The sequence below is a fragment of the Diceros bicornis genome, chromosome 15 (genome assembly GCF_020826845.1).
Source record: "Diceros bicornis minor isolate mBicDic1 chromosome 15, mDicBic1.mat.cur, whole genome shotgun sequence".
NCBI lineage: Eukaryota > Metazoa > Chordata > Mammalia > Perissodactyla > Rhinocerotidae > Diceros > Diceros bicornis.
The window spans coordinates 24,956,111-24,976,073 of record NC_080754.1 but is presented as its reverse complement, the minus strand read 5'-3'; the positions used below and the strand labels follow the sequence as shown (position 1 = coordinate 24,976,073).

Below are 19,963 nucleotides of genomic sequence, written 5' to 3'. Positions count from 1 at the left end.
TCCAGCAGAGGTGTAGGAATTTTTGTGCCTCTTTGGTAATCTTTATTTGGAAAGAATCATCTATAATCTCCATTATAAATGAAACTTGGAATGCATGGGCTCCTTCAAAAGTATTTTTCAGCATTTTCAATCAAAAAAATTTTTTTCCTGTTTGGATATTTAGAAACTACATGTTTCTTTTTAGCCAGAAAAGTGATCTTTCAGGACTTTCTTGGAGTTTATTGCCATCTTGTGGCTCAAAAAAAAAAAAAATAGCTAGGTACATTGTTTCTATGACATTTGGGCATTTTTGGCATTTTCAGCTAGACACTTTTTATTTGGGACTCCTAACACTGTGCTCAACGTTTAGCCTTCCTGGTTCCTCCCTACCCACAAAATGTCTGTAGTGCCCCATTCATTGTAACCGCCAAAAGTCCTGGCGAATTCCCAAAGTTCCTGGATGAGGGTTGGGGGGTTATTACTTCCAGTTAAGAACCATCGAGTGAGAGAGCTCCTTAATATTTATAGGGCAAGTTAGAATTTGTGATCACTTCCTGACATTAGACTCAAATACAAGACCATTACGTACTCATGCAGAACATAAAAATGAAATGAGAGTGAGTGGGAGGAGCCAGGGATGGCATTCAGTCTTTTGGCTTGATAATTTGACAGATGGTAACATAATTCTTCCAGATGGAACTACTAGAGGAAGAATAGACTGTTTATTTGTTTTTTATTTCATTTTATTTTTGAGTTGGAAAATGTCATGAGAGAGCCAGTGAGTTAAGATTTAGACGTGCTGAATGTGTCTGTTGGACCATCTGGAGATGTGTATGGTATAAGTGGAGCACAGGAACAAGATTCAGGATAGAGAGGCAGACTTGGGAGTCACTCATGAACACGTTTTTATCGAGCTTTTACTAGACGTTTGGCACGTTGTAGGCACTGGAGACAATGGTGATTAAAAGCAAGTGATTTGTTATCGGCGTGTAAGTGGTACATTCACCAAGAATGTATAGAGTGTGAGCACAGCCAGGGGAGAATTGCTGGAGAATAAGCTTTTTAAGGAAGGAACACAGGAAGAGGAGCCTGTGAAAGAAATCTGAGAAGGAACAAGTAGGGAAGTAGCAAGAAAACTGGGAGAGAGTGATGTCATAAAAGCTATGGGAAGAAAGCATTCATAGGACAGATCTTTGCATAACATTCAAAATAAACAAACTGACAGAAGAAACAAAGGTAGGTCAAGAAGAAATGTCACAAGACAAATCTTCCAAAGAAAACCCAGGAAAATGTAAAAAAAACATGCCATGGTCTCAAGGAAATTAAAGATAATAGAATCTCTCTTACAGGCAGAAAGAGATTGAGAGGGAGAGTGCTTGAAGAAAAGAGAGTAAAAGGAGAAGAAAAGTTAATTAGGTGAGCTCAGGAAAATAAAAGAGAAAAGCAAAAAATATGACAAAAATGAAAGCCTCATTTGAAACAAACAAACAGAATTAACACCAAACAAACATGAAGTCAAGGATATTATATTCCATCAGAACCTAAGCAATATGCAGGCTGAATTTTGTTGTTATTTTGCTTTTTTTCCCCAAATCTTTCTGTTTCAGTTGCTGCTAAATTCATAGTTCAGTGTCTCCTACCAGCCTTGGCTTATTTCTCATCCCAAACCCTTTTTTAAAACAATTTATTAATTTATTTTCATTCTGGTAAATATATATGACATAATATTTATCTTTTTAACCATTTCTAAGTGTACATTTCAGGGTCATTAAATACATTCACAATACTGTGTACCCATAACCACAATCTGTACCCAAAACTTTTTCATCCCCAACCTAAACCCTGTACCCATTAAACAGTAACTCTCCTTCTCCTTCCCCCTCGTTCCTGGTAACCTCTGTTCTGCTTTCCATCTCTATGAATTTGAGAAGGCCCAATTTTTGTCCTTTTTGTTTGCTGCTGTATTTCCAGTACTAAGAATTGTGCCTAGCATTCACTCTAATAAATATTTGTTAAATGACTGAATGCATGATGGATAAGCTTGAAGAAATCATACAAAACAAAATAGAAAAAGAATGATCTAAAAACTATTATAAAGAACGTGATACTTATGGAAGAGAAATAAAAGAGATGCAAAATTGGCATAATCAGTGTTCCTGAAAAAGAAAACAGAACAAATATATTAAAGACAATATTAAAAGATATATATAAAGGGAAATTTACTAATCTAAAGATCTGTGTCAGCAGATCAATAGGGCACACAAGATCCCAGAGAAACTGTGCAAAACGATCAACATCAAGACTTGCTGGTAAAGTTACTACACCTTAAGGACGAAAAAATTCATTTTTATTGACACTCAAAAGAAAAGGCAAATCATATATAAAGAGAAAAATATCAGGCTGGCTTCAGCCTTTTCACAGCAATATTCATTTCCAGAAGATCATAGAAAATCATTTATAAAGTTCTAAGGGAAAGAAAGTATGCCCCAAGAATCTCCTATGTGATCCAGCTGTCCTTTTAGTGTGAAGGCAACAGTCATATTCTCAAGTGTGCAAGAACTTAGGAAAGACAGCGCCCTCGGACTCCTTTAAAAACAAAGAAATTCTGAATGGCAGAGTCCAGTCAACCAAGAGATGAATTCATATAAAGGAGTGGATTAGAGATGAACATTGAAACTATACATAGAATTAAGACAACTGGCAATTATGGTTACAGAATAGAATGTGTTGGTAATATAACAACATAACAATATAAATTTATTATAAATATAAATTTATAACAATATAAATTCCAAAATCAACGTTTTTCATATCCTATTTCCTTTATTTTAGGTTATTTAGAAATGATATTTTTTGAAGTAAAGAAATATTTGCCTAAAGTTTTTTAGTTCTAATTTCACTTGTTACTTTTCCTTCAGTTAAAATCATGTAATCCTAAATTCAATGCATAATATTTTGTAATAGTATTTGTAATATCATCCCATTATTTTATTTTATTTTTTTTTATTTTTATTTTTTAAAGATTTTATTTATTTATTTATTTTCCCCCCAAAGCCCCAGCAGATTGTTGTATGTCATAGCTGCACATCCTTCTAGTTGCTGTATGTGGGATGCGGCCTCAGCATGGCCAGAGAAGTGGTGCGTCAGTGCGCGCCTGGGATCCGAACCCGGGCCGCCAGCAGCGGAGCGCGCGCACTTAACCGCTAAGCCACGGGGCCGGCCCCTCATCCCATTATTTTAAAATACTGTTCAGCTAATTTTTTCTCTCAGTATATGCTAGGAAAATGTCTGAATGATATCCAGCAAATAATGATTATTATTTCTATTCAATATTGTGCTAGGGGTTCTAACCAGTGCAATAAGACAAGGAATAGAAATAAAAGCCAGCCACATTGGAAATGAAAAAAGTAAAACTGTCATATTCACAGATAACGTAATAGTCTCGTTACAAAAATCCTATGGAATCTACAAAAAAGCTACTAGAATTAATAAGTGAGTTGAGCAAGGTTGTAGGATATGAGATCAGTATACAAAAGGCAATTATATTTCCATGTACTAGCAATGAACAACTTGAAATGAAATTTAAAATCAGTTCTATTTACTGTGCCATGAAAAATATGAGCAATTTAGGGATAAATTTGATAAAGATATGTAAAACCTGTACACTGAAAACTAAAAAGCATTGCTGAGAGAAATTAAAGAGCTATATAAGTGAGAGATAAACCAGATCCATAGATTACAAGATTTATTATTGTTAAGATGTCAGTTCTCTCCAAACTGTTATATAGATTCTGTGCAATTCCAGTGAAAAACCCCAGCAGGCTTTTTAATAGAAAGGTAATTCTAAAATTTGTATGGAAATTCAAAGATTCTAAAATAACCAAAACGACTTTAAGAAAGAAGAACAAAATTGGTACTATCCTATTTCAAGACGTAAAGTTATAGCAATCAAGACAGTGTGGCATTGGCGTAAAGATAGACAAATAGATCACTGAAATAGAATAGAGTCCAGAAACAAACTCACACGTGTGGATAACTGCTTTTTGACGAAGATGCCAAGGAAATTCAATGTGGAAAAAATAATCTTTTCAGTAAATATTGCTGGAACAATTGGAGAGCCATATACCAAAAAAAAAGAACCTCAACTTTTACCTCACACCATACACAAAATTAACTTGAAATAAATCACAGATCGTAATATACAAGCTAAATCTACAGCACTTATGGAAGAAAACACAGGAGGAAATTTTGGTGACCTTGGATTGGGAAACATTTCTTAAATATAATACAAAAAAATAGAAGTAGGAAAGAAAAAAATGAGTAAATTGGAATTCACCAAAATTTAAAACTTTTCTCTTCAAAAGATGCTGTTACTAAAAATCAAGAGGCAAACAATAGACAGAAAAGACTTGCAATACATATATCTGATGAAAGTCTTATATCTAGAATGTATAAAGAACTGTTACAACTCAGTAAAAAGACAGATACACAGTTTAAAAATAGGCAAAATATTTTAATAGACACTTCACCAAAGTGTCTATCCATATATCAGATAAGCACATGAAAATATGCTCATCATCATTAATCATTAGGAAAATGCAAATTAAAATGATGATAAGATACCACCACATACCCACCAGATGGCTAAAATTCAAAAGCCCATACCAAGTGTTTAGTGAGGATATGGGGGACTTTCATAATTTGCTGGTGGGAATGAAAAATGGTGCAACCACTTTGAAAAACAGTTTGGCAGTTTCTTGGAAATTAAGCATATGCCACATGATCTAGTCATTGGACTTAGGTATTTACTCAAGAGAAGTGAAAGCATCTGTCCACACAAAAACTTGTTTGTGAATGTTCATAGGAAACAACCCAAATGTCTGTCAACAGGTGAATGGATAAACAAATGGTGGTACATCCATTCAATAGAATACTACTCAGCAATAAAAAGGAAGGAGCTATTGATGCATACCACAGCGTGGATGGATCTTAAAATCATTGTGCTGAGTGAAGAAGCCAAGCTAAAAGTATATATTGTATGATTCCATTTACAATTGTATATTGCATAATTGTATAATATAAAAATCCTAGAAAATGCAAACTAATCTGTATATCGGTGGTTGTCTGGGAAGGGGATGTCATGAAATGGGGCATGAGGAAGCTTTGAGAGGTGATGAATATCTTAATTGTGTTGATAGTTTCACACATCATATGTCAAAACTTATCAAATTATACACTTAAAATGTATGCAGTTTGGGGCTGGCCCAGTGGCGCAGCAGTTAAGTGCGCGCGCTCCACTGCGGCAGTCCGACCAAGGGTTCACAGGTTCAGATCCCAGGCCGCACCGATGCACCGCTTGTCAAGCCATGCTGTGGCGGCGTCCCATATAAAGTAGAGGAAGATGGGCACGGATGTTAGCCCAGGGCCAGTCTTCCTCAGCAAAAAGAGGAGGATTGGCATCAGATGTTAGCTCAGGGCTGATCTTCCTCACAAAAAAAATTTTTTTTTAATATATGCAGTTTATTGTATATCAGTTTTACCTCAATAAAGCTATATTTAAAAAGAATGAATGAACTGAAAAAAAGAAATGTTTGCCTAAATGTCAACAGTTCTTCTTTCCATTTGTTAAATTCATGTAAACTCAAATATAATACATAATATTTTAAAATGGCATGTATAACTATCCATTTTTAAAAGATTCTCTTGTTATTTTTTTATCATGTATCATTTTTTATAGAACTATCATCTTTTAGAAGCCTGGCCCTGAAAGCTGGGAATGAGAGGGAAGAGAGTAGCTAGTGGTACAGTTAGGTTGGAGGGAGTGTTTTCTTAAATATGGAGCAATTTTACGCTTCTTGGCTCAGGCACATGAACTAGTAAAGGGAGAGAAGCTGTAGGTGAAGAAGATAAATGGAGTGAAACAGGAGCGGAGTCCTTTAGGGTCTAGGAGGAGATGGGATCCAGGGAGCAGATGAGGTCCCTCTTTCTCTGAGACTAGAGGAAAGAAGTGAAGATTAATATATGTATGGATAAATTTGTACACCCTGGGACAGACAGAAAACAGAGTTCATCCCCAAACCACGTTATTTTTAGTGAAAATAGGAAAATATCCTGCTGAAAGAAGGAGGGTAGAGATGAGAGGCTTACAATGAGTGACGGAAAGTTTAGATTGGCTGTGTTGGGGAAGAGAAGAATCTGACCAGGGACATACAAAAAGATTGTCAAGCAAAGCTTCTTACGCTTGGTATGTAAGAGGACCTCAGCACCTGCTGTTTTTCTGAAAAATACCAAAAGAAGCATTCCAGTTGGAGTTAGGGATCACTAGCTTGTGCTGCCTTTTCTAGATCTGCACTCTTTGTTGTAAAGGGGAAACCTTTTCAGAAAAGCAGAATTTTATTAAAACAAAAATTAGGTCATATTATACTATTGTTCTGTAGCTTGCTTTTTTTCACTTCATAATGTGTCTTGGAGATCTTTCCATGTCAGTCATATGGATATCTAACTTTTTTTAAATAACTATGTATTAGTATTTCATAGTATGGATATACCATAATTTATGTAACAATTTAAATTGTTTCCAACTTCTCACTATTAAATATTGCTGTTGTGAACATCCTTGTGTATATCTACAAGATTGCAGATATTTTTGCACATACACAACTATTTCTGAGGCTAGGTGACTTAGAGTTAAAATTATTTTGTCAAAGATTATGAACATTTTACATTTTGTTGGATATTTCCAAATTTCTGTCCAAAATGGTTGTACCAATAGACTCCCACCAGTTGAGATAATTCATTTTCCTGTACCACATTTCCCTCACCAACAGAGAATATTTCCTTTTATTTTTGTCAATCCTGTGGCCATAAAATATCTCCTGCCTTAAATTTGCATTTCTTATCATTGGTCACTTTGTACTGCCTTGCTTTCTGATTTGTAGGAGCTCTTTAAATGTTATGGACCTTTTGTCTGTTATATATATGGCAGGTATTTTCTTCCAGACCATTAATTCTAGCATGAATTTCAAATTTTGATATATTTAAATCTTTCATTCCTTTCCTTGATGTTTGCTGGATTTTCGGTCTTGATTAGGAATGCCTTCCCCACCTTCAGATTATGGAGATTTCCACCTAAAACTTGTATAGTTGGTTTTGTTTGTTTGTATACTTTATGTTTAGCTCTTTAATCCATCTGGAATTAATACATGTAAACAATGTGCAATAGGGCACTATCATTTTAGATTCAGTAACAAAAATAAATACTTTAATGCAGAGTATTTTCAGGTCAGTTATTCTGGAAAGATACTAGAGATTACTTTTTTTTGATGTTAACTCCTTAGAAGTAAAGAAAATACTTCTGTGATTCCTTTTGTGTGTTCCTATTTGTAAAGCAGCTACATGGGTGAAGTTCATTGTATGGCAATGGTGCTGGTTATTAGCATTCTATTTCCTTAAATAAGGCCATTAACTTTTCCATCTAAGAAAGAAATTAGTAGAAGGGTAGATTTGCGTTTCCCAGTTTTCTCAGTGTGTGGCAAACCAAGGTGACGGATGTCTGATAGCAGTGGTCCCTGTAGTATTCTAGTTCATAGTTATGACAGATCTTTTAAAAAGTAGGTTGTTTCTACAGTAATGAAGATATAGGGGAGGAAGACAGAAGAAGAAAATAACAAGAGGAGATAGGAAATGAAAGAAATAGAAAAAACAAGGAAATCACTGAAAAGATAAGAGAACAAAAAAGGGAAGAGGACAAGTAAATTAACCTTTTCCTAGTGAGGGGAGGTTTTATGCTGCCCCAGGCAATCTTTTAGAAATTAGCTCAGGCCCTATAATAATAACAATGGTGTGGTTTTGTGGTTTTGTTTATTTGGTTTTTGTCTTTAATCTTGGGAATGAGATGGACTTCTGCTGTCCTAGCGTTGCCGCTGTTTGTGTTGTCCTTTTACAAACAGGCTGTCAAATGTCCCCTGTTAAGTGGGCTTCATATGCTTGCATTCATGTCTCTTCCGTATTTCTTTTAGGCAATTGAGGATTTTGAACCAGCAACTTAGAGAAAAAGAAAAAACTCAACAGGCATCTGGTTCTCTGGAATGCAACCTTGAATGTAGGTAAAAGAACTTTAAGAACTGATGGTAAATTCTTTGTGGCTCTGGAACTGTTGATAAAGAATTGAGCTTTCTTGGGTAGAGGTTAAGTTTGCATAGTGATTAAGTTTGCACACTCCTCTTCGGTGGCCTGGGCTTTGCACGTTCAGATCCCAGGCAAGGACCTATACAACGCTCTTCAAGCCATGCTGTGGCAGCATCCCACATACAAAATAGAGGAAGATTGGCACAGATGTTAGCTTAGCAACAATCTTCCTCAAGCAAAAAAAAAAAAAGAATTGAGCTTTGTTAATTACTTTGTCTTAAGTGGACTTTGGTTTTAACCAACATTAAAAAATATAGGAATAATACTCTTTATTAGAATTTGAAATAGTGCAAAACCACAAAAATAAAAGATCCGTGGTATCACTTCCCAAGTTATCACCCCTATTTACTGCCCCCCCAAAAAAGCTGTATTTCCTTTCACTTATCTTTTGTTCATATATAATTGATTTCTTTCACAAATACTTGCTGAGTATCTATGATGTGCCAGGCACTAATGAACTATATATGTACTTTTTCTTTTTTAAAAATGAGATTGCACTGTATATACTCTTCTGCAGCTTGCATTTATTCACTTAACATGTAGTGGACATTTTTGTCTATCAAAATACATTAATATGTTTCTTTCTGTTTAAGAATTATGTGGATATTCTGCTTATGTGGTTCTATCATAAAGTATTTGAAACCCTCTGCTGATAGATATCTAGGTACTTCCTCATTTTCCCAATACAAACAATGCTACAATGAAAATCCTGTACTTATGTCTTTGTGCATATGTGTGAGCATTTTTGTACATTATAGTAGTAGAATTGCTGAGTCAAAGGGTATATACAGTTGCAATTTTGACAGATAGTGCCAAATTGTCCTTATGGATCACAGAGTTCAAAGTCAAATAAGAGGAAAAACTAATAGTACTAGAGGAAAAGGTGAGAACTTTTTTTCTGTATTCTTGGGAATTTTTCCTAAGCCTGACAAAAACTCATGCCACAAAGGAAAAGATTGATAAAATATGTCCCAGGAAATTTTTTTCATTTTCTGCACAGCAAAATTATAAATACATTCAAAAAGCATTGACAAAATGGGGACTTCTTTTGTAATACGTGATATGACAAAGGCTTAATTTTCTTAATATATAAATTTCTCTTACAAAGCAATAAGAAAAATAGGAGCACATAACAGGACACGCACTTCATAAAAGTGTTCAACTTCACCAGAGTAATTTTGGAAAAGATCACTGATTCCACTAGGAATAAATGATGGAGGTGGGGATGGGTGGGCGAGAGGAAACCAAGACAGGGAGTGGGGAGATCAGTAGTTGCCATTCTAAGTAGCTTATCTGTTTTTATTCTCTGTCCATTTACTTTATTGTTTCCTTGAGAGCATTTATTGCCATTTATAATTTGTTTGTTATCAGCTCCATGAGGGCAGGAACATGTCTCTGTTGTTCACCACTGTATGCCCAGATTCTTATACAGTGCCTCGCACATAGTCAGCCTTCACTCAAGGCTGCATTTGTTAAATGAATGGTGCCATATACTTTTAGAGCTATTAATAAGAATGTGATAGATCTATGTGCTGATACATAACAATCTTATGGGGGAGAAAAGGCAAGGTTAGAAACTATGGGTATAGTATGACTCATTTACGTTTAAATACGTATGTTATATACAAAAGTATTTTCCAGAAAGATACCAAAGTTAATACTGATTGCCTCTTGGGGGAGAGTGGAGGTGGGGTGGGAGGGAGACTCTTTATTGAGAATTATTTGATATCATTGGTATTTCATGGTGTTTGAATTTTTTTTACTTTATGCATGTATTATTCTTTCATCAAAAAGGTAAAAAATTTTAATGCCCAAACTGTCAGTTGGAGAAGAAAGACATGATTTCTGCCAATCAATTTTTAAAAATATATTTAGTATTTACATTGAACTGCTCAAGCATATAATTGTTAAAGAAAATCAATAAATTCCAAGCCTTTTCTTTTTAAAAACAGATCTTTTCCAGGTTTGTACTTTTTAAATTGCGGAACCAATTATTTGATTTGTTTTTGTCTTACAGTGTTTTCTCTTCAGTCATTGAACAAGTCACTGCAAAATCAATTACAGGAGTCACTAAAGAGCCAGGAATTACTACAGAGTAAAAATGAAGAGCTTTTAAAAGTCATTGAAAATCAGCAAGATGAAAACAAAAAATTTGCTGATATATTTAAAGAGAAAGATGAAACTTTACTTGAAAATAAACAGCAATTTGACATTGAGACAACAAGAATGAAAATTGGTACGTATTTGAACTGTAGTGATGGTCACATTGTTTTAAAAAAAGAATACAGAAACTAAACTTACTTGTTGTTTTAGAACTGGAAGAAGCCTTAGTCAACGTGAAAAGCTCCCAGTTTAAGTTAGAAACTGTTGAAAAGGAAAACCAAATATTGGGAATAACATTACGTCAGCGTGATGCCGAGGTGACTCGACTGAGAGAATTAACCAGGTAATGTTGGCTTCATTTGAATAACTTACTGCTTTTATTTGATGTATTTATAAACTTCAAAATAATTTTAGACCTGCTGCTTTTCCCCTATCTTTTTCTCTTATTTTGTCAATGTTTTTGTTAGTTTCTAATGATGTTTTCTTTTGTTCCAGTTAAACTAGTTTAGAAATTCTGAACCTGGCTAAATGCTGTTTTAAACCATGTGATTGCAGGAAAAGGACTGATGAGGAGCTGAAGACTTGTTTAGCAAAATGGTTGAGAGCTGTCTGGCACTGAAGCCAGAGAGACCTCAGTGGAATCCCAGCTCTACCACATATTAGCTATTTGACTTTGAGCAAATTATTTAACCTCTCTAAACCTCAGCTGTAAAGTGGGAACATGAATAGGGTTGATGGGAGGACTAACAAATAATTCATGAGAAGCACTTAGCACAGTAAGCCCTCATGCTGTATGATCTTGGGTAAGTCATTTAGCCTCTTTGGGCCTCATTCATCTCATCAGTAAAATGAGGGAGTTGACAGCAAGCCCTAAGATCCCTTCGTTCTCTAAAGTGCCTTTTCTCAAATAAATACAATAAACTCACTCAATTTTCTTTTTTTTTTTTTTTTTTTTGTGAGCAAGATCAGCCCTGAGCTAACATCCATGCTAATCCTCCTCTTTTTGCTGAGGAAGACTGGCTCTCAGCTAACATCTATTGCCAATCCTCCTCCTTTTTCTCCTCAAAGCCCCAGTAGATAGTTGTATGTCACAGTTGCACATCCTTCTAGTTGCTGTATGTGGGACTTGGCCTCAGCATGGCCGGAGAAGCGGTGTGTCGGTGCGCACCCGGGATCCGAACCCAGGCTGCCGGTAGCAGAGCGCGTGCAGTTAACCGCTAAGCCACGGGGCCAGCCCTCACTCAATTTTTATATGATATACACTTGTAGAGTTCAGTTTTCTCTGGAGACATTTGCTAAGAATTGGATTTTTCAACTATTTAAAATCATAGAGGAGGAGTCAGTTATTTTAGGCATGAATATCACTGTATCTGACCATGCCTTTGAATGATCTTGGAAGTTCATGTTTCCAAATATAAAACAATCCCAAATATAAACCAATCTCCTTTGTATTGCAAATGGGAAGATCCATTTTGAATTATAAACTTTTAGGAAAATAGATGAAATAATAATATATATATAATATTTAATTTATTTAGTTTTGTAAACATATTCGAAAGGACTTTATATAAGCTATGTTAATATAGAAGTATCACCTTTTTTCCACATTCATATTGCATAGAATAATTTCATTAAAACTTGATTGAACAGTGGGAAAAGCAAAAGACACTTCTTGTTATCCATGTAGTGTTATAATTAATTATGTTCTAGTCAGAGTTTCTAAAATGTTGGCCTATACCACTCTGTTCAAAGTAAAGTAATTGAGAGAATGTCCCTTCTTATGAAAGCCTTTATAAGGTCTCTGAAGAAAAGCAGCTCCTCTTTTCTGAGGATTAATTTTGGGGTGAAAACTCTCTTATTATCTAGTATTTATAGTAAAAGAAGCCAGTCACAAAAGGCCACGTATTGTATGGTTCTGTTTGTATGAAATGTCCAGAGTAGACAAAACCGTGGAAACAAAAAGTAGATTAGAGGTTGTCAAGGGTTGGGGAAAGGGAAAGAATGGGAAGTAACTGTTGATGGGTCCATTTTCTTTTTAGGGTGATGAAAATGTTCTGAAATTAGATAGAGATAATGGTTGTACACTCTGAATATACTAAAAATTATGAAGCTGTACACTTTAAAAGGGTGAATTTTATAGTATATAAATTATGTCTCAATAAACTTTTTTTATTTAAAATATATGGTATACAGTCTGTTTGGAAGAGAAAAACAGGATAACAGGTAGCATGGTTAAGGTCCGTGAGCAGTTGCTTAGGTGTCACTGGGAGCATCTCCTCATCTCAGGGGCTTGGTTCTCAGCCCCTAGCAGGTAATGAAGCAGAGGGTCTAGTTCCTTGGGACTTTTCTTCTCACAATCTTTTTTTTCATACTATTAAATCCAGCTCCTTTGTGGGCAAGAAATCAGAAGCTGATTATCTTTTATTTATAAAGTACTTTGATTTTTTTTCCAAGTCCTCTCTATCCCATATCTATTATTTGTCCTCATCTGTAGGGGAAAGATTTTAATATCTGCATTTTCATAGATGGGGAAGCTGGGGCCATGCAAGTTAAATATTAATAGAAAGTTAGTAACAGAGCTGGGACTAGAACTCACATCTCTTCATTTTTAGCCAGGTTTTCTTTCACTCTCACACATAGCACGGCCTTAGCTAAAATAGTTTATTCCTGGTAGCAACTCCATGCCTAATTTAGTCTAAGTAAACCTTAGCATTTTTTTACCTGGGAGATGGATGGATAAATGGATGGATTCATTCGTTTATTCATTTATTCAACAACGTTTATTGTATATTATGTTCCAAATATATATATGTGTGAAACACACCCAAAAATATTTAATCATTTTAGTTGCTAAATATCCACATCATCAAGCAAAAAGTTTATTCTAGTGCTTTGTTGATGTATGTAGGGAGATACATCTTTTTTTAAGGCTAAACTGGACTAAATACTATTCAACATGAATCGTGAATTTGCAAAAAAAAAATTGATAACAAAAATGTAAGAACAGTTTTCAGAGTAAGTAATAGTATAATTATTCTAGAAGTTAGCATAAATGGAAGCCCAGAGAAATGAAGGGATTTATTTACCTGACCTTCACAGCTAGTCGGTGTCTGAGCGAGACCGGAGCCATGGTTTCAGGTTCCCTCTTCTGCCTTGCTTTCTTTTTTGAAAAGGACAGCTTTTCTCTGAGAGATGACCCATTATTGAGGGATTCTTCTACCTCTGTAAGAAGATACCTTTGTACCTGCTCATTCTTTCAAAATACAGTCATGCCCCACATAATGACGTTTTGGTCAACAGGGGACCACATATACGACAGTGGTCCTGTGAGATTAGTACCATTTAGCCTAGGTGTGTAGTAGGCTATACCATCTAGGTTTGTGTAAGTACACTCTTTGATGTTTGCACAACGACGAAATCGCCTAATGACGAGTTTCTCAGAACATATCCTCATCATTAAGTGACGCACCACTGTAACACAGTCTGCCTTTTCCACTGTTTATTAGGAATGAAAAAGGGTTCATTTGCAACTGGAGCCTTTTCTTAACATTTAACCTAACATAGAAGCATAGGAACTGAAAAAGCTCATTAATTCTTGTATATTATCTGCCCTTAGAAAAGATTATGTCTAAAATATTAGATATACACGTTTTGCTCTCCTTTTCTTGAGATTCAACAATTTTCCTGTCAGTTTTTTTCCATTGTTGACCAAGAACTTTTGTCTTTATGCTGAGCATAAATCCTGCCTCTGGCTACTAGCTCACCTGTTAGTCAGATTAACTGGACTTTTTAAATGATTATAGCAATATAGTGGGGCAGGCTTAGCATAATGTCTTAAAGGGGTTAGTTCTACCTCCACATTTCCTGAAAATTCATTAACAGCTTCAAAATGTTAAGTACACTCATTGTTGGCAATTTTTGTTTTGTCCTTTATATTAAAAAACAAAGCAAAAAAAACGGTCTTTGAGCTTACAGTGGCTGACAGCGTAAGCCGGATTGGAAAAAATATTTTTTTTCCTTTTGTAGGAAAAAAATCACTCACTCTATATCCAGAGATACAATCACTGCTAACTGTTCAGTATAGAAATTTCCATTTAGTATTTTATTTGAATGTGTGACTATTTTTACAAAAATAGTATTGTACCTGTTACTTGTGGCCTGCTCTTTTAAATTTAACCTTATAAAATGAACATTTCCGCATCAATAAGTATTCTTTACAACATGACTATAAATGGCTATCATGCAATTATACCATAATTTACCTAAATCAGTTCACTGTATTTGAAGATAAAGATATTAAGTCCATCTATTTTCTATTATAGATTATATCTTCTTAAATATATTTTTGGGTACCGCCTCTTGGTGTACATCAGTGGGATAAATTATTAGAAGTGCAAATTGGTCAAAAGGTGTGGGATATACAATGATGTATTGCCGGTTTGCTCTCCAGAAGAGTGATACCAGTGTACACTAGTAGTACCTGCCTCTCTGACCTTCTCTAGCAATGACTATTATTCTTGTTTTACTAGGTTAATTTGGTAGATTAAAAAAAAATTTCTTTAAATCACATTTCAAAAATTTGAATATCTCTGCCTAAAAGTTGAGCTTTTAATCTTTTTTTTTTTTAATTTTTTATTTATTTATTTTTTTCCCCCAAAGCCCCAGTAGATAGTTGTATGTCATAGCTGCACATCCTCCTAGTTGCTGTATGTGGGACGCGGCCTCAGCATGGCCGGAGAAGCAGTGCACCAGTGCGGGCCCGGGATCCGAACCCGGGCCGCCAGCAGCGGAGCGCGCACACTTAACCGCTAAGCCACAGGGCCGGCCCAAAAGTTGAGGTTTTAAAACGTTTATTAGCTAGGTAATGTTTTAAAATTACCTGTTGCTATTCTTTGTTTCTTTATTTAAATTGGTGTGTTTTTCATATCCGTATGTAAGAACATAAGTAATTCAATTCAAATAGACTAAAGGCTTGGTGTAAAATGGCTTTAATAGGACCACTAATAAAAGCTGCCATCAGATGAACACCCATTTAGCCTGAAACTGTGCTAAGCACTTTAACCTTATATTTTATTATTTTATCTTATTTAATGTTCATTGTAATTCTGAAGTAAGTATCTTCATTTTGCAGTCGTGGAACTGAGATTCAGAAAGGCTGAGTGACTTGCCTAAGTTCATAGCTAGTGATAGTGCTAGGATTTGATTTCCATTTCTGTCTGGCTTCAAACCCTGTCTAGTTTTCCTTATATCACACTTTACCCGGTACCTAACTGTTGCTTATACCTAATTATGCCCGATAATTATCTCTAACCATCTTTTTTCCTGGTATTTTTCCAGTGTCCTTTACATATATATTTTGAATGGAGAGAAATAATTTAATTACAGTCACATGCACAGTAATGATGTTTCAGTCACCAACGGGCTGCATATACGATGGTGGTCCCGTAAGATTAGTACCATTTAGCCTACGTGTGTAGTAGACTATACCATCTAGGTTTGTGTAAGTACTGTAGGAGAGGAAGAAATGTCCCCCTACTCTTCTAGGTTCTTCTGGCTGGTCTAAGAATTAAATTGACATGAAACAGATTAACAGAAGAAAAACAAACAAAAGTTTAATAACGTATATACATAGGATAAACCCAGGAAAATTGAGTAACTCACCAAAATGGCTGAAGCCCTCACGTTAAATGCCATCCTCAGCTAAAGACAAAAGAAGATGGTGGGGGTGGGGAGAGTCAGGGACTTCAAAGGGAGAGGAGGCAGTTTACAGGTAGGTGAAAAGGAACAAACATTTGGAAAACAAGTGTTTGGCCACACAGAAACAGAAGAACACAGAGGAGAGCCCAATAAACAGGCTTGTCTAGGTTCCTCCCTGTCCACCACCTAGTTCATGTTATGCTAAGGTGATAGCTCGCTTCTTGAGACAGGTGTTTTATCTGAATTCTTTTAGGCAGTTAAGGGGGAGGTAATAAAAACTTGAGTCTTTTGTTCCTTAAAAATAATCAGCCTAAAATATTCCTCATGTTAAAGAGACACAAAATTTTATTCCCCTTCAGTACACTCTGATGTTCACACAACGACGAAATCACCTAACGACACATTCCTCAGAACATATCCCTGTTGTTAACGATGCATGCCTGTACTAACAGAATCCACTAACAAATGAATAGTATGTTTATCATTTTGCATTATTGCTCAAGAATAAGACATCTCGATACCTTAAGAGAAAAAATTTTTTGACCCTTTGTTTTTAGATACAATAAATATTAGATTTGATGTAGACCAAGATCTTTTATCATTTGTTGTTTTAATTTGCTCTTTCCAGAGCATATTCTGTGATTTTGTGCTTTTAGTTGCTTTTTTCCCAATTAAGAACCAGGCACTTCCCTCAAATCCTTTCTTTTAAAGATGAAGTACATATAAATAAATGAAAGGAATGAGTAAAAAATTAATAATTAGTGTACTAAATTCTTCTTAACAGAACTTTACAGAGCAGTATGGCAAAGCTTCTCTCGGATCTTAGTATGGACAGCGCTCGCTGCAAGTCTGGGAATAATCTTACCAAATCACTTCTGAACATTTATGAAAAACAACCTCTACATGACCCAATCCCTGCTCACACTTCCATCATGAGCTACCTAAACAAGTTAGAAGCGGATCACACTTTTACACATTCAGAGCGACTTTCTACAGTTAACAACAAGGAAAACATAGTGCCAGATAGACCCTATGAAAATGTTCTGCCTTCCAAAGGCCCTCAACATAGTAACACTAAAAACATGGAGGAAGTATCTGCCCCTGGAATCATTTCTGCTCCTTCAAAACAGGATTCTGATGAGGAGAGTGAAATTAAGACTTTAATAGAAGATGAGTGTAATTTGGATAATACAATTTACATTCCGTTTGCTAGAAGCACTTCTAAAAAGAAATCACCATTGCCTAAGAGATTATCTCCCCAGCCGCACACCAGTGTAGCTCCGCCACAGCTCATCAACAACAGTGGACCTGTCTCTGAAAAAGAAACTAAATTATGTGCACCCAGAGTTTATTCCTCCTCCAAAAAGGAAGCAGAAGATGCACCTGGGAAACTTTCCAGAACAGGTGATATGGAGGACAAGCAGCTCCTCAAGCAAATAAGGGAAGCCATTTGCAAGATCCCTGCTGCCACTGAGGAGCCACAGGAACCTGCTGCATGTCACGGCCCCTCCACTTGTCAGAGCAGTAGCGTTCAAGTGAAAAGTGGTGCCATCCCCGACAGTAGCTTTTTAAATTCCGACTTGACGTCTGACTGGAGCATCTCTTCTTTTTCAACGTTCACTTCTCGTGATGAACAAGACTTCCGAAATGACCTGGCAGCCCTGGACGCTAATATTGCTAGACTCCAGAAGTCCTTAAGGACTGGTCTTCTAGAGAAATGAACTCAGAAGAAAATGGATTAAGTGCTTCTTCTTAAGTATTCTTTTAAGTATTCTTTTTAAGAATAGAACTTGGCTACAGTGAATGTATATTTTAAATTTCTTTAGAAAAATGATGTTTTATATTAATTATGTGTGAAATAATAAATTGTTTGAATAATAAATTTATTATTGGAATATATTGACACTGTGGAGCTTATAAAAACAAGTCACCTTAAGAAATTAACATTTGCTAAGAGAAAAAAGTTGTAGATAACTAGGGAAGTACTGTAGATAATATTTTAGTTAGTACCTAGCAATTGGAATTCTTTTATTACCCTGCTGGGCTCAGGGTGCAGGTCAGAAGAATTCTCTGGTTGTCCTATGGGATAATGGGAAGGGAGCCTCTGGGTACAATTTACTATACTCAGACTAGAATTTCTTTTCTCCTTTAGGATTCCTGTTTGTTTTTTTAATGGCATTGTATTTTGTTTTGTTTTGTTTTTTGGTGAGGAAGATTGGCCCTGACCTAACATCTGTTGCCAATCTTCCTCTCTTTGCTTGAGGAAGATGGTCCCTGAGCTAACATCTTTCCCATCTTCCTCTATTTTGTATGTGGGACACCACCACAGCATGGCTTGATGAGTGGTGCGTAGGTCCATGCCTAGGATCCGAACGTGGGAACTCCAGGCTGCCAAAGCGGAGCATGCAAACTTAACCACTATGCCACCAGGCCGGCCCCTAATGGCATTGGATTTTTATATGAGATGCTCTGTGCTATAGGCTAGTGTTTTTGGTGAGAGGTATAAACGTTTCTTTTAAGAGAAAAAGTACTAATATCTTCACCTCTTAGAAAACATTGATTGGTCCAAGAAAATATAGGTAACATCCGAAATTAGCATATGGTTTCTTAAAACTTTGGCGCTTTTATTTTTATCCTGAATGCATGTTTAAGACCTTTAAAAAATAAAGTCAGACTGATAAAGAAATTCTAACAGCTAAGTTTCAGTTTTGCAAATTTTTTTTTTTTTAATAGATAAGAAATATTTGGGTTTTTTGGTTCTTATTATGTTTGAACATGGTAGAGTTTGTAAATCTTGCACTGGTTGTAATTCTGCCTTTCTGGACCAATTTTTTTTTCCAGCCCCTTAGCTGAGAACATTCTCTAATCTATGAATAATATGAGCTAGGTTGGTCTCTGCTTCTCTATACCAGCACTCCTTAACTACTCAGTATCACCTCCCTCCGTGTAAGCAGCACATTTTAACTCTTAGAAAGACAAGTGTTATGCTGTCATTCATACTTCATACAAGTAATCTGCCAGGCGTCATTGTGTTTAGTGCTTGGGCAGGCTTGAGCATTAAAGAGTGTTCTGCTGGTCCCAGAATCTCTTCGTGCTGAGTTTGTAAGTTTTGGTGCTACAACTTCTGAAGGACCCAGATATGATCTCTTTGACATGTCCAGATTTTACAGATAGAGGTTTCTCAAGTCTAAAAATATTAAATGAATTCTAAGCTATTGTCCATTAATGTTTAAAATTTTTCTTACTTCCGCTATTCATAAATTAAATCCTTGGTTTATTTGAAGGTAACAGACCACAACTCTTTAACATATAAGTTCAGAAGTACAGTTCAGAAATTCTAAATAATAAAGCAAGGAATAAAGTTGTGTCATCTGTCTACTCCCAAATGTTTGATTGTTATTCAGATGCAGAAGTAAATTTTTAAGATTATTATATCATAATACAAGATCATCCTATTCTGTCCTTAATATAGGACAGGCATCCTTATGTGCAAAGGAAATTTTAAAATTCTTATGGGTTCAATTAGTTAGCGGTTAATGATTTGATTGAAGAACAAATGAGACTGGAAAATCCTTGAAGGACCTTTACCAGGAGTTTACTATTTGTTTGATATAAGACATACACATGGCATAGAAACATGAAAGAATTTGGTTAAATTTCAAGGTGGGTATGACCCTAGCAAAATAGATGGAAGAGACAGTGAGCGTCATAAAAGTTTAGAGTAGAAGGAAGCCAAAAATGGTAGAGGAAGACCTAGAAGAGAAGAAACTTCATTTGGATCTTAAAGAATGTATGAGATTTGGATAATCTTGTTTATATCCTCAGAACATTTACACCATAGAAAGTCAGTATCATCAAAACATGGGGGTTGGTTGAGTGGTATAAGAGGATGGTAGGTACACCAACCTGACTGAAATAGAGGGGTCAGGATTATTATACCATAATGGTAATAAGAGATGATGATAACATAATTAGAAGAGTTGGGGTCAGATTGTAG

At 35.6% G+C, this 19,963-nt stretch overlaps 1 protein-coding gene across 2 annotated transcripts in view; it reads left to right on the top strand.

Annotated features, from left to right (window-relative positions):
• CCDC14 (coiled-coil domain containing 14) overlaps positions 1-17,863 on the top strand; it is a 38,856-nt gene extending 20,993 nt beyond the window's left edge. For both annotated transcript variants that reach the window (XM_058555935.1, XM_058555936.1), the window contains 4 exons: positions 7,998-8,080; positions 10,184-10,402; positions 10,480-10,612; positions 16,751-17,863. In XM_058555935.1, coding sequence (XP_058411918.1) covers positions 7,998-8,080; positions 10,184-10,402; positions 10,480-10,612; positions 16,751-17,687 — 1,372 coding nt within the window. In that variant the 3' untranslated portion in view covers positions 17,688-17,863. The remainder of the gene's footprint in view (positions 1-7,997; positions 8,081-10,183; positions 10,403-10,479; positions 10,613-16,750) is intronic.
• The last annotated feature ends 2,100 nt before the right edge of the window (positions 17,864-19,963 follow it).